Here is a 14841-nt window from a genome sequence, read left to right as displayed (position 1 = left end):
GCAAGTAGAAAAATAGGGACCACCTTTGGTGGGAAGGTAACAGCATTCCATGAGCCTTTGGCATTTAGTCATGCCGGCCACATGACCACGGAGACGTCTTCGGACAGCACTGGCTGTCCGGCTTCGAAATGGAGATGAGCACCGCCTCCTAGAGTTGGGAACAACTAGCATATATGTGCGAGGGGAACTTTTACCTTACTTTTTTTTTCTTAATTTTTAATACGGTCACTGTATTAAAAGATATTTTGTCTCTATCCATCATCTCTTGCTCTTTTTAAAATTTCATCATTTATTGATTTTTTGGTAACACTTTCATATTTCTCCCTTGGGATCTTATATCACTTTATAGCAGTTTTGTTCAAACTGAATGTTTCCTCTACCTCACCCCTTATCTCCTGCTGCTGACTCGTTTGAATACCCATCCATAATCCTTTCATTATTTTATATTATATTTCAGAATCTGGGAGGCCAGGTCAGTGTACCATGAACGAGCTGGCTTTCCTTTTTGTTACCTTGGGTATGGTATGTCTTGTCATTGACATACCATCCCAGGGATAAGGAAAGATGGGGTTGAGCTTATGACACCTCACAGTACAGATATTCCTCAATTTACAACAATTTGTTTAGTGACCGTTCAAATTTACAACAGCACCAGTGGTGGGATTCAAATAATTTAACAACTGGTTCTCTGCCCTAATGACCGGCTGGGTGGGCGTGGCCAGGGGTGTGTGACAGGCAGCATTCAGCCTTTTGCCCCCCGGGCCATCAGGGAAGGACGCACCGCCCCCCCCCCCATCCCATTTTGGGCCTAGTAGGCCTCTCTGAAGCCTCCTGGGAGCGAAAACGGGCTGCGGGGGGGCACTGCACACCCCCCCTCACACCCCGTTTTGGGTCTAGGATGCCTCCTTGCACTTACCTGTGAGCCAAAATGGAGCATGTGGGGACTCCTGGAAGGGAAGGGAAGGGGAGGGGCCAGCCAGCAATTTAACTACCGATTCACCCGAACTGGCTGAATCCCACCACTGAACGCCACTGAAAAAAGTGACTTATGACTGTTTCTCAGAGTTAACAACCATTCCAGCAACCCCACATATGATCAAAATTCAGACAATGGGCAACCGGTTCATATTTCTGACCGTCGCTGTGTCCCAAGGTCACACAATCCCCTTTCACAACCTTCTGACGAGTAAAGTCAAAGGGGAAAGCCAGATTCACTTAACAACCGGGTTATTCACTTAACAACTAAAGCAAGAAAGGTTGTAGAATGGAACAAAACTCGCTTAACAAATGTCTCCCTTAACAACATAAATTTTGGACTCAATTGTGATCGTAGGTCGAGGATTGCCTGTATACAAACTACTGGCAAATTAACAGATCAGATGTACCCTGTTTCCCTGAAAATAAGGCATCCCCTGATAATAAGCCAATCAGGCTTTTGAGCGCCTGTGCTAAAATACCCCCCCCCCCGAAAATAAGCCCTCCCCGAAAATATTTAAACGCAGAGCTGGAAATCAAATAAGACGGCAAGAGGAGCCCCATCTTGCTCCATGCACCCCAAAATAATAAGACCTCCCCAAAAATAAGGCCAAGTGCTTATTTCGGGGTTCAAAAAAATATAAGACAGGGTCTTATTTTCGGGAAACTCGGTAGTTTCTTTCCCCGACCTTGAAATATATGCAGGTAATCCTTGACTTAACGACCATAATTGAGCCCCAGACTTCCTTTCCTAGGCAAGAAGTGAGTTGTGCCTCATTTTTACGCCCTTTTTTTGGCCACAGTTGTTAAGCGAATCACTGCAGTTGTTGAGTGAATTGTGCGGTGGTTAAGCGAATTGAGCTTCCCTCCCCATTGACTTTGCTTGTTGGAAACCAGCTGGGAAGGTTACAAATAGGTGATCACATGACCCCGGGACAACACAACAGTCATAAGTACATGCCAGTTGCCAAGCGCCGGAATTTTTGATCACATGACCATGGGAATGCGGCAGTCACTTTTTATTAGCGATGTCGTCACTTCAAACGGTCGCGAAACGAGTGGTTGTAAAACGAGGACTGTCCGTATATCATCTTTGGAGCATCATTCTCCCAGGACTCGGATTGGCTCCTGCCCTTTTGTTCTTTTAGGAAGGGCCTGAAGGCTTCCTTTGCCATCTTGTTTGGGAATCTGGAAGCGTGGAGATACTTTAAAATGGCCGTATTGTTAGTAAGCTGGATGGGGCGTCCGCAGATTACATTTTTTTCTATGATTTTAATAATATTTTTCTTGTTATTGATGTGCTTGAATGTTTCTTTATTTTGTTCTCTTTGTCACATTCTCATCGTACGCCAAATAATAATCATGCAATTTTGGTTATTTAGGATATTATGTGTGTTTTAACACTGTGAGCTGCCCAGAGTCATGGTGGTGGTGGGGGCTATAATAAATTAAATTAAATTAAAATAAAATAAATAAAATAAAATAATGAAATGAAATGAAATGAAATAAAATAAATAATAAAATAAAAATAAAATAATAAAATAAAATAAAATAAAATAATAAAATAAAATAATAAATTAAATTAAATTAAAATAAAATAAATAAAATAAAATAATGAAATGAAATGAAATGAAATAAAATAAATAATAAAATAAAAATAAAATAATAAAATAAAATAATAAAATAAAATAAAATAAAATAAAATAATAAAATAAAATAATAAAATAAAATAAAATAAAATAAAATAAAATAAAATAAAATAAAATAAAATAAAAAAATAATAAAATAAAATAAAATAAAATAAAATAATAAAATAAAATAAAATAAAATAAAATAAAATAAAATAAAATAAAATAAAATAAAATAAAATGCAACATCAAACCTTCCCAATGGTGTAAACTCAGATACAAAAGCAGTTTTATTTTAAAAAAAGCATGCATAGAAAAGAGAAACTCATAACTAATCAATGTGAGACCCAACCTAGAACTAAGGAGAAATTACCGCACAGTGAAAACAATTAAGCACTGGAACAATTTGCCTTCAGAAGCTCTAGGTGCTCCAACACTGACAATTTTTAAGAAGTGATTGGACGGCCATTTGTCCGGAATGGTATAGAGCAGTGATGGCTAACCTTTTTGCCATCGCATGCCAAAAGTGGGGGGAGCGGGGAGGGTCGGGTGCATGCATGCCCGCACCCATTATTCTATGTGCCCTGCCCCCACACGTGTGTGTGACTCCCCCCCTGGTACTTCCCCTGCTTTTGGCATGCAATGACAGGGTGGGCCCAGTAGGCTCGTTTTTCGTCCTCCCTAGGCTCCAGAGCCTTTCTAGGAGCCTGGGGAGGGCGAAAACTGCCTTCCCCAGCCCCTCAGAGGCCCTCCGGAGGCCGGAAATGGACTGTTTGCTGACTTCCAGTGGGCCCAGAATGCCCGAAAATCAGCTGACCGGCGTGCGCATGTGCACCAGAGCTGTGCTCGCGTGCCTACCGATATGGGTCTGTGCACCCTGCACCCCTATGCATGCATACGTGACCCCCCCGCTCCTCCCCTTCACATGCATGCAAAACCCCCCGTCTCCCCGAGCATGCACACGTGACCCTCCCCCCCCGCACTCCATTTTGGGCCTAGCAGGTTTCCCTAAAGCCTCCTGGGACCAAAAACAGGCCGCGGGGGGGGCTGTACACCCCCTCAACGCATGCGTCCATGACTCACACCCCCCGTGGCAGAGATCCAAAAATTAGCTGGCCGTCGAGAGGCGCGCACACATGCGCGGTGGAACTGACCTAGGGCAACGGTTCACATGCCCGCAGAGATGGCTCCGTGTGCCACACGTGCCATTGGTTTGCCATCACGGGTATAGGGTTTCCGGCCTGAGCAGGAGGTTGGACTATAGAACACCTCCAAGGTCTCTTCCAACTCGGTTATTCTGTTATGGCTTCAATTTCTTTGAATTGTCTGCTTATCTTCCTTCTTCTGGAGCTTTAATTCAGAATAGAGCGTGGAGTGGCTGGCCAGTCTCTTCTTAAAAGCCTCCAGTGATGAAGCACCCAGAACTTCTGGAGGCAAGCTGTTCCGCCAGTTAATTGTCCTCACTATTAGGAAGTTTCTCCTTAATTCCAGGTTGTTTTCTCCTTCATTTCATTTTCATTTCATTTATTGGATTTATATACCGCCCTACTCCCGAAGGACTCAGGGGGGTGAACAGCCACAGAATAAAACACATAAATAAATAAACACATAAATACAAAATTTAAAAACAGAATAAAACCGAATTAAACAATTTGACCGAGACAAATTTAAAACACCCAATAATTTTAAAAACAAATTAAAATTTACATTTTAAAGGGGAAAGATTTAGGCCAGGCCAGCTTGATGGAATAAAAAAGTCTTGAGAGCGCGACGGAAGGTGCGCAGATCCAGGATCCTCCGTATCTCTGGGGGGAGCTCGTTCCAGATAGTAGGTGCCCCCACAGAGAAGGCTCTCCCCCTTGGGGCCGCCAGTCGACATTGTTTGGCCGACGGCACCCGGAGGAGCCCCTCTCTATGAGAGCGTACCGGCCGGTGGGAGGCTATTCGTGGTAGCAGGCAGTCCCGTAAATAACCAGGTCCTAAGCCATGGAGCACTCTAAAGGTGATAACCAAAACCTTGAAGCGCACCTGGAAGACCACCGGGAGCCAGTGCAGCTCGCGCAGGAGAGGTGTTACATGGGAACGCCACGTCGCTCCCATAACTACCCGCGTGGCCGGGTGGTTATGATTTCTTTCTGTGTATTGTTTCTTATCCTGCCCTGTGATGCTTTGGAAAATAAGTTGACCCCCTCTCTTCTTCATGGCAGCCCCTCAAATACTGGAATACTGCTATCTCTTCTGGGGCTTCGCTCTGCCTCAGTTTCCCTGCCTGAAAGGCTTCAAACATCTCCCTCTTTTCAATTCTCGCTCTCCACTTTTTTCCACACACACAGCCAAGTGCGGGAGTGCTTGAAGCTGGATCAAGACGACAAGGACTGTTTTTCCCACTACAAGCAAGTGAAGAAGCTCACCAAGCAGCTGGAATCTGCTGAGGAGCACATCAAAGCTCAGAGGTGATCATCCCATCCTGGATTTTCGGTTTGCATGGGTGCCCATATCCAGGGGTGGGCTTCAAAAATTTTAGCAAGGGGTTCTCTGCCCGGTTGCTGGGTGGGCGTGGCCTAGTCGGTCTCCTGCACCACGGTTGGGGGGGGCGTTTTTGCCCTCCCAGGGTTCCGGAGGCTTTCTTTGAGCTTCCGGGAGAGCAAAAACGGCCTCCCCAGGCTCCAGAGGCCCTCCACGGGCCCGTTTCCGGTCTTCTCGAACTTCCAGTAGGCCCGTTTTTCACCCTCCCCAAACTTCCCCGCACACCTTGCACTTACCTGCATTCTAAACGGGCCGCGTGGGGACTCCTGGGAGGGGAGGGGCGGGGTAGGCAGGGCCAGCCAGGAGTGGGATTTGGGGGTTCTCCGAACTGGACAGAATCTTAGCTGGAGGTTCTCCTGAAACCCCCAGCAGCCCACCCCTGCCTATATCTAAGCTGACTTGGGCCTTAACCGTTATTGAGATTTCAACAGCCACCTTCGTGCACCGCCTAACCTAACCTTTACCAACCCACGGAGGTTGCACGGCGCATGCACCGTGGAGAAAATAATTGGGCATGAGGTTAAGAAGGATATGAAGCGATCCTTTCTGGTTGAATCCCAGACATAGGATCAAGGAATATGGAGGTCTGCTTTTGATTATACTTAATTCCCAAATCGTGCATGCAGCGCCCCCGAGGGCCATTTTTGCTGGCAGAGGCACCATAGGCCGGTCCTTCGCTGTTTCCAGAGAGGCCCCGCGAGCCAGTTCTAAGCATCTCACGGGCCGGATGCGGCCTGTGGGCCTTGAGTTTGACAACCCTGCTCTAAAGTGCAGTGGGGCGGTATATAAGTCTAAATGCTCTTGCTATATCAACGTTCACTATCTGTGTCCCTTGTCCAATCTTGTTTCTTCTTTGCTGTTCTCCAACAACAGATACGCAGATGCCATCGAGAAGTACAAAGCCACCATGAAAACGGAACCCAACGTAGAGATCTACACCATAAAAGCGAAAGGATGGATCTGCCACTGTTTATCCAAGGTAGAGGCTGAACTCGAACTCGGGAACTCCTTCGAAATGAATCCGGGTTTGGGTCCCTGGCGATTAAGCACCCTCTTTGGGAAGCTGCCAGTCTTGGTATAACCCAGGGGTCGGCAACCTGCAGCTCTGGAGCCGCATGTGGCTCTTTCAACCCTCTACTGCGGCTCCCTCTCACTGTTCGGCTCCACAATTGTGGCTCTTTGAGTGTTTAAGGTTGCCGACCCCTGGTATAACGTGACCAGAGGCTGAAAGAAGCGTGAATGCTTTGCTTAATCTCATAAAGTTGAAATGGGGATCTGTCCTTGCTTCCTGGATCTACTATCAGGCCTGTCTGTCTGTCTGTCTGGTTCTGTTGCTCCACCTATCTGAGATTTTGCTTCCTTCCTGTATAGCAATAACAACAGCGCTTATATACTGCTTCACAGTGCTTTTACAGCCCTCTCTAAGCAGTTTACAGTGTCAGCATATTTTCCCCAACAATCTGGGTCATCATTTTACCGACCTTGGAAGGATGGAAGGCTGAGTTAACCTTGAACTAGTCAAGATCGAACTCGTGGCAGTAGGCAGAGTCAACCTGCAGTTGTCAGGGTTCCAAGTAACACACCCAACGGAAGAAAACTCCGAGGCTTGAAATTCCTCAAAGCTACGTTTTATTAGAGATGTCATATTGGCACATCTGGGAAAACCCGAATCTGAAAGTTCCCAGGTTTTCCTCACCCAAAGAAAAGTTCAAGTTCCTGCCCAGCATCCACATGTCCATCACATGGTCCAATCAAACATCGTCCCAACTGGGGAAGCCTCCCAGGTCCAGCCTTCCAGGTGCAGGGCAAAATGGCCTTGACTCCTCAAGAAAGCAATGTTATTATGACTATATATTACCCATGCGCCATATAATTCCCCCCTCCCAGTTTCCCACAGTGTAAACATTGCAGGCCTGAAGGCCTAACACCAAAGATGGCTTCCAGGCCTGACAGCAGTATTGCATTCTGACCACTGCACCACAGGGACGTGGTCCTTCATCTGCAGCCTTGGCCCAGCTGATCTTCTCCAGATGTTTTGGAGCTAATAGAAATCATAACCCAAGGCCTCTGTAAGGCTCTGAAATTGTAAAAAGATGCATTAACAAACGTTTTTCTAGATATTTTGCCCAAGAATTCTCCTGACCTTTTCCCAACTTGCTGGAAGAAATGGCACAGGATGGGTTTATTTGTCAAATTCTCCTGGCCCATTCCAAAGGCATTTAAAATCCATTTTTTTCACCCGTTGGGCTCTTGGGACAGGATGATGGGAGTCCTCATTTTGAGGAGGATAACAATTCCAAATCCCTGGTGACTTAGGGAGTATTTGTTTATATTCTGATGGAACTGGTTGTTTTTGTTTATTTGGGGGGGCGGGTTCATTGTACAGATAGTCCTTGACTTATGACAGGTTGCTTAGTGACCGTTAGACGTTATGACCTACCTGAAAAAGGGGACTTGAGAGCCAGATCTACGTTCTGATGGATTTGCAGCGTCCCGCAGTCTCACACACCCATTTTACGGCAGTTTTGCCAAAAACTGGCACTTATTTCCAGCACACACCCACACCCACAATGGATTTGCACTTACAACCGCTGTGTTTGTTTAAAAAAAAAAACTTGGGGTTCGCCCTTATAACTGCCGTGTTTGCTTACCAACTGGGTATTAGTGTTTAGGACCACTCCGTTGGCTCAATGACCATCACAAAAATGTAAAATTAGAAGTTAATCACCGTAAAGGGCAGACTCCATTCTGGTCATAACTCAAAGGACTATCTGTAAGTTGTCCAGAATCACAGTATTCCATACGGGAAGCCTTCTGCATTTCTTTAAAATGATCAAGTAAATGAAATTAAGTCGAGGGTGTGTTATTAGAACCCCACTGCAGGATCATAGGGTAGATTGGAACAGATGGCCAGGCCCAGGAAAGGATGTGCGAATGTGTTAACCAACAAGAGTACCCACATCGCGGTTCTCTTTTTCCTCCTGTTAAATGTATATTTACCGACAAAGAAGTAAAAGGAGACTAATATAGATTATAGATTATATAATATAATCTACAAATCTACAACAGCATTCTAAACAGCAGAGACATCACCCTGCCAACAAAAGTGCGTATAGTCAAGGCTATGGTTTTCCCAGTTGCAATGTATGGCTGAGAAAGTTGGACCATAAGGAAGGCTGAGCGCTAAAGAAATTGAGACCTTTGAACTATGATGCTGGAAAAGACTCCTGTGAGTCCCTTGGACTGCAAGGCGATCAAACTGGTCAGTCCTAGAGGAGATCAACCCTGACTGCTCTTTAGAAGGCCAGATCCTGAAGATGAAACTCAAAATACGTTGGCCACCTAATGAGAAGGAAGGACTCAACTGGAGAAGAGCCTAATGCTGGGAAAGATTGGGGGCAAAAGAAGAAGGGGACGACAGAGAACGAGATGCCTGGATGGAGTCACTGAAGAGAATAGGCGTGAGCTTAAATTGACTCCAGAGGATGGTAGAGGACAGAAAGGCCTGGAGGAACGTTGTCCATGTGGTTGCGATGGGTCGGACACGACTTCGCAACTAACAACAAAATATAGATCTATTTCAAGCTATTTAGCTCTCGTCGGCTAGCCATACCCTTCTGGGATTCGAACCGGCCTAAATACTAGCTTGAAATAGATCTGTACTACTCTCCCTTTATTTCCTTGTCGGTAAAATCTAAAATCAACACACAAAAATTAGTTTGTCACGAAAGCGACTGCCTGCAAAGGCTCCTGGATTGAAGCCGAAAGGTGAAAGCAGAAGTAGTATGCTCCACCCCATATTTGGGTAGACCAGGTTGCCCTGATTTTTTTTAAAAAAAACTTTACTTCCTGTTGCAGAGCAAACGGACTGCCGAAGCGATAGATGTCTGCAGCGAAGCCCATCAACTGGATCCCAGAAATATCTTCATCCTGCGCGACCGAGCAGAGGCCTTCATCCTTAATGAGGAATTTGAGAAAGGTCAGCGTCTGAGATAGCTCATTGTCACCACTTCATGGGGATCCATTTCTCCTCCTTCCATCCCAGGGTTAACGACTTCGCTTACTTATTTATTTTTCTTCCATTCAGTCGTGTTTAGTTCTCAGGAACTGCCTGGACGAGTCCCTGCCGTTTTCTTGGCAAGGCTTTCCCAAAGTGATGCCCTACAGTCTCCTTCCTCCTTCCTTTGAGTGTAGGACTAGCCCAAGGTCACCCAACTGGCTTCGTGCCTAAAGCAGGACTAGAAGTCCCAGTTCCTAGCCTGCTGTCTTAACCGCTACACCATACTGGTTCTCTGGCTTACATTTACATTTACATTTACATTTCTTGGCAAATGTTATCGTCCCGGTCAAACTATTTTCTAATTGCAAAATACAAAAGCCACACGAAGCGATCCCAATTGTTCATTTCCAGCCCAACTAAAAATCTTATCCAGAGGCAATAAAACACGATTCCCAACATCTCATATCTCAAACCTGGGAATGTATTTTTAAAAAACCCAACACTTCATAATCAGCAGGGAGGAAAATGGGACCAAACAAAGAATAATTCCCTAAATGGAATCTCAAGATCATGTGAAGTGTGAATAGAATAGAATAGAATAGAATAGAATAGAATAGAATAGAATAGAATACAATACAATACAATACAATACAATACAATACAATACAATACAATACAATACAATACAATACAATACAATACAATACAATACAATACAACACAACACAACACAACACAACACAACACAACACAACTCAACTCAACTCAACTCAACTCAACTCAACTCTTCATTGGCCAAGTGTGATTGGACACACAAGGAATTTGTCTTTGTGCATACGCTCTCAGTGTACATAAAAGATACAATCATCAAGAATCATAAGGTACAACACTTAATGATAGTCATAGGGAAACAGTCAATATAAATCTTAAGGATACCAGCAACAAAGTTACAGTCATACAGTCATAAGTGGGAGGAGATGGGTGATAGGAACAATGAGAAGATTAATAGTAATGCAGACTCAGTGAATAGTTTGACAATGTTGAGGGAATTATTTGTTTAGCATTTGTTCGGGAAAAAACTGTTCTTGTGTCTAGTTGTTCTGGTGTGCAGTGTTCTATAGCGTCGTTTTGAGGGTAATACCACTTTATAAGGCCTTGGTAAAGCCACACTCGGAATACTGCATTCAGTTTTGGTCGCCACGATGTAAAAAAAGATGTTGAGATTCTAGAAAGGTTGCAGAGAAGAGCAACAAAGATGATTAGAGGACTGAAGGCTAAAACATATAAAAAACGGTTGCTGGAACTGAATATGTCTAGTCTGATGAAAAGAAGGACTAGGGGAGACATGATAGCAGTGTTCCAATATCTCAGGGGTGGCCACAAAGAAGAGGGAGCCAAGCTATTCTCCAAAGTACCAGAAGGCAGGACAAGAAGCAACTTAGAACTAAGGAAAAATTTCCTGACAGAACAATTGATCAGTGGAACAACTTTCCTCCAGAAGTTGTGAATGCTCCAACACTGGAAATTTTTAAGAAGAAATAGGATAACCATTTGACTGAAGTGATGTAGCAACCAAAATAAATAGTAACATCAAAGCTTCCCAATGGAGTAAACACAGATACAAAAGCAGTTTTATTTTAAAAAAAACATGCATAGAAAAGAGAAGCTTATAACTAATCAATGAGAGAACCAACCTAGAACTAAGGAGAAATTACCTCACGGTGAAAACAATTAATCAGTGGAACAATTTGCCTTCAGAAGTTCTGGGTGCTCCAACATTGGAAGTTTTTAAGAAGAGATAGGACGGCCATTTGTCCGGGACGGTATAGGGTTTCCGGCCTGAGCAGGGGGTTGGACTAGAAGACCTCCAAGGTCCCTTCCAACTGAACGTACCCAGTTCCTGCGACCGTTCTTCATATGTTTTAGCCTCCAGTCCCCTAATCATCTTTGTTGCTCTTCTCTGCACTCTTTCTAGAGTCTCCACATCTTTTTTACATCGTGGCGACCGAAACTGAATGCAGTATTCCAAGTGTGACCTTACCAAGGCATTATAAAGCGGTATTAATACTTCACATGATCTCCATTCCACTCTGGGTTCCCCAGGCCCGCTGGCAGAACCAGGTCTTGAGTGCCTTCCGGAAAATATGAGTTCTTCCCCCTGCCTGTTTTTGGAGAATAGCTAATAACCTGCAGAGTATCTGCTATTTGTAGATGAAATATGTAGCTGCATATTTCCATTTAACTGGATAATATAAAACATCTGTGACCGAAGAATCAAAGCTGGCGGGGGAGGAAGCTTCCATGTTGAAAGAATTAAAACTAGCCTTTTTTTTTTTTTAAATAATCTCCAGCCATTGAAGATTATCAAGAAGCGAAAGAATTTGATGCTGAAAACGAGGAATTAAAAGACGGGCTCGAGAAGGCGCAGAAACTGCTGAAGCAGTCCAAGAAGAGGAATTATTACAAAATTCTTGGAATTCAGAGGTAAGCAGGTTCATCTTTGGCATCCGATCTCTTTCACAATCCAGGATTAAAAACTGCTGAGAGGAATTCCCCTGTAACAGAACATTAAAACCCGTACTGTACTATAACCATGAAGGTTGAAGTCCTGGTTTAATAATTTTTGGGAAGCCAGAACAGCTGCTGCACTTTTGTCACCTCAAAGCTTCTTTCTGCAAGGAAAAAAATAATGATCTATTGACATTAACAAAAGCCATCTGGCCTGAACGAACAGTATGTTCAGCCAAGTCTTTTTTTTTTTTAATTTATTTATTTATTTGTTCCTATTTCTATACCGCCCTTCTCCAAATAGGACGCAGGGCGGTGAACAGCCAAAGTAAAAAACAGAACATACAAAATTTAAAAACAGTTTAAAATAATTAAATATTTTGGCCATAAATTAAAACAACCCAATTTAAAATCAATTTAAAATTTAACTCAAGCCAGCACAGCTAGTTGAAATAAATGGGTTTTCAGGGCCCGACAAAAAATCCGGAGGTCTGTTATTGTACGTATCTCTGGGGGGAGGTTGTTCCAGAGGGTGGGCGCCGCCATAGAGAAGGCTCTCCCCCTGGGAGTCGCCAGCTGACATTGTCTGGCGGACGGCACCCTGAGGAGGCCCACTCTGTGCGAGCGTACTGGCCGGTGGGAGGCTATTGGTGGCAGAAGGCGGTCTCGTAAGTACCCCGGCCCTAAGCCATGGAGCGCTTTAAAGGTGGTCACCAACACCTTGAAGCGCACCCGGAAGACCACCGGGAGCCAGTGCAGCTTGCGCAGGAGAGGTGTCACATGGGAGCGCCTCGTCGCCCCCATAATCCCCCGCGCGGCCGCGTTCTGGACCAGCTGGAGCCTCCGGGTGCACCCCAGGGGGAGCCCCATGTAGAGAGCGTTGCAGTAGTTTTTAAACCATAGCTTGTTGACTAAGCCACAACAGCCTGTTTTCACCCAAGCTGTAACTAGTAGGTTCAAACATAGCCCCAAAGAAGTGAACCATATTATGGTTTAGAATTGCAGAGTCTCGTAAGAGTGAGAACTTCTCAAATACTTCTGAACTAAAGGTAAAGATTTCCCACATCCAGTCATGTTAGAATTTAGCGGACAGTGCTCATCTCGGTTTCTTAGCCGAGGCAGCCAGCATTGTCTGAAGACATTTATGTGGTTATGTGGCAGCATGAATATACGCCAACACACATAGAATGATGTTTCCTTCCCACCGAAGTGGTACCTATTTATCTACTCGCATTTGCCTGCTTTCAAACTGCTAGGTGGGCAGGTGCTGGGGTTCACCCCTTTGTGTGGCACTCGGGTCTCGAACCTTGGCTGTCGGCTTTTTATAAGCTCAGCATCTTTAACCGCTGGGCAATCGTACCTGCCCCCACTAGAGTCCCCCAAATCCTCCATTTTTGACCCTGCTGGCTGCTGGGAATTATAATTCACAACTTCTGGAAGCACCATAAGTTCCCCATCTTGGACTATCTTTATATATTAGGTGAGAAGGATTAGCACTTAGACTGGTATTCCGCTTTACAGTACTTTTCAGCCCTCTCTTAAGCGGTTTACAGGGTCAGCATATTGCCCCCAACAATTTGGGTCCTCATGTTACCCACTTCGGAAGGATGGAAGGCTGAATCAACCTTCAGCCTGGTGAGATTTGAACTGCCAAATTGCAGGCAGCTAGCAGGCAGCAGAAGTAGTCTGCAGTACTGCACTCTAACCACTGTGCCTCCGTGGCTCAGGAAAAGAAAGGAAGGGGGGAAAAACCACCACTTGGACTCTAAACTCATTTATGGGAGTGTAGTTAAAAATAAATTTATGTGTGAATATAAATTTCCAATAATTATAGCATTGTGGACATAAAAAGGTAAAGGTAAAGGTTCCCCTCGCATATATGTTCTAGTTGTTCACTACTCTAGGGGGCGATACTCATCTCCGTTTCAAAGCCGAAGAGCCAGTGCTGTCCGAAGACGTCTCCGTGGTCATGTGGCCGGCATGACTAAACCCCAAAGGCGCATGGACCGCTGTTACCTTCCCACCAGAGGTGGTCCCTATTTTTCTAGTTCCATTTTTTACCAGCTTTCGAACTGCTAGGTTGGCAGAAGCTGGGACAAGTCACGGGAGCTCACCCCGTTACGCGGCACTAGGGATTCGAACGGCTGAACTGCCAAGCTTTTCGATCGACAAGCTCAGGGTCATAGCCACTGAGCCACCGCATCCCATATTGTGGACATACTGTAGACAAAAGGAGTAATTTTGGTTGTTTTCTTTTTAATTTGCCTCCTGCAATCTGCCATTCTCCCTGCCCTCCATATTCCCACCAGCAGAAGAAAGACAAATGGAGCTTCTCCTGGGTATTATCCATAACATGGAGCTGATTTCTGGTCCCGAAGAGATCATGCTTTAGATCTCCCTATCCTAAACAGGCCTCTTTCTCGTGCCCCCCCGCAGGAACGCCAACAAGCAGGAGATCATCAAAGCGTACCGAAAGCTGGCTCAGCAGTGGCACCCTGACAATTTCCAGTCAGAAGATGAGAAAAAGGAAGCTGAGAAAAAATTCATCGACATTGCAGCTGCTAAAGAGGTCCTGACAGATCCAGGTAAGGAGGCGTTTGGGGACAAAGCAGTTTTCTCGTCTCTTCTTAATAAACCTCAAATGCTGGAGCATACAGCATTCATTCCCCAGCATTCAGTCAGAACTGAGGATGCTTCTTGGAGGAGAAGCGAAGCATCTTCAACCCAAAAATAAAAGTCCAGTTGCCTTTCGAAAAAGCAGCTTTTGGGACAACAGCAGAAAAACCAGAGAGGGGGAAGTATCTACCAGCGGGTGGGGTAAATATCTGTAATGGTTTGTGGGCATGACCTTGTGGGAAAGGAGAAGAGATGCTGCCTAAGAAAGGTTCAGATAAGAGCATGAGGAGCCCACAATGGCTTAATGGGCAAAGAAAGAAGCTTAAAAAGGACCCTCCCTAATTGTTAAAAGGTGATGGTGGGAGATTTGTACTTTCAGACTTGCAAGAGTCTACTAATGTAGCCCGGTGTTGTCAAACTGTATTTCATTGAGGGCTGCATCAGGGTTGTGTTTGGCCTCGGGTGGGGAGGCGGGGGGCGTGGCCAAGGGGTGTGGCCAGCTCAATGTCACTCATGTCATGGGACCGGAAGAGGCCGTTTCCGGCCTCCGAAGGGCCTGTGGGGGGTGGGGAAGGCAGTTTTCACCCT

The 14841-nt window shown here is 45.0% G+C and overlaps 1 protein-coding gene across 1 annotated transcript in view; it reads left to right on the top strand.

Moving 5' to 3' along the window:
- Positions 1–14841, top strand: part of LOC139324262 (dnaJ homolog subfamily C member 3-like) — a 35453-nt gene that overhangs the window by 18902 nt on the left and 1710 nt on the right. The window contains exons 7-11 of the mRNA XM_070953982.1: positions 4937–5056; positions 6003–6108; positions 8988–9108; positions 11481–11613; positions 14074–14222. Of these exons, the coding sequence (XP_070810083.1) occupies positions 4937–5056; positions 6003–6108; positions 8988–9108; positions 11481–11613; positions 14074–14222 (629 nt within the window). The remainder of the gene's footprint in view (positions 1–4936; positions 5057–6002; positions 6109–8987; positions 9109–11480; positions 11614–14073; positions 14223–14841) is intronic.

The sequence above is a fragment of the Pituophis catenifer genome, unplaced genomic scaffold (genome assembly GCF_029215685.1).
Source record: "Pituophis catenifer annectens isolate HBS135680 unplaced genomic scaffold, rPitCat1.0.hap2 SCAF_15, whole genome shotgun sequence".
In the NCBI taxonomy this organism is placed as follows: domain Eukaryota; kingdom Metazoa; phylum Chordata; class Lepidosauria; order Squamata; family Colubridae; genus Pituophis; species Pituophis catenifer.
Note: the sequence above shows the minus strand (reverse complement) of the source record. Positions and strands in the feature narration are given on the sequence as shown.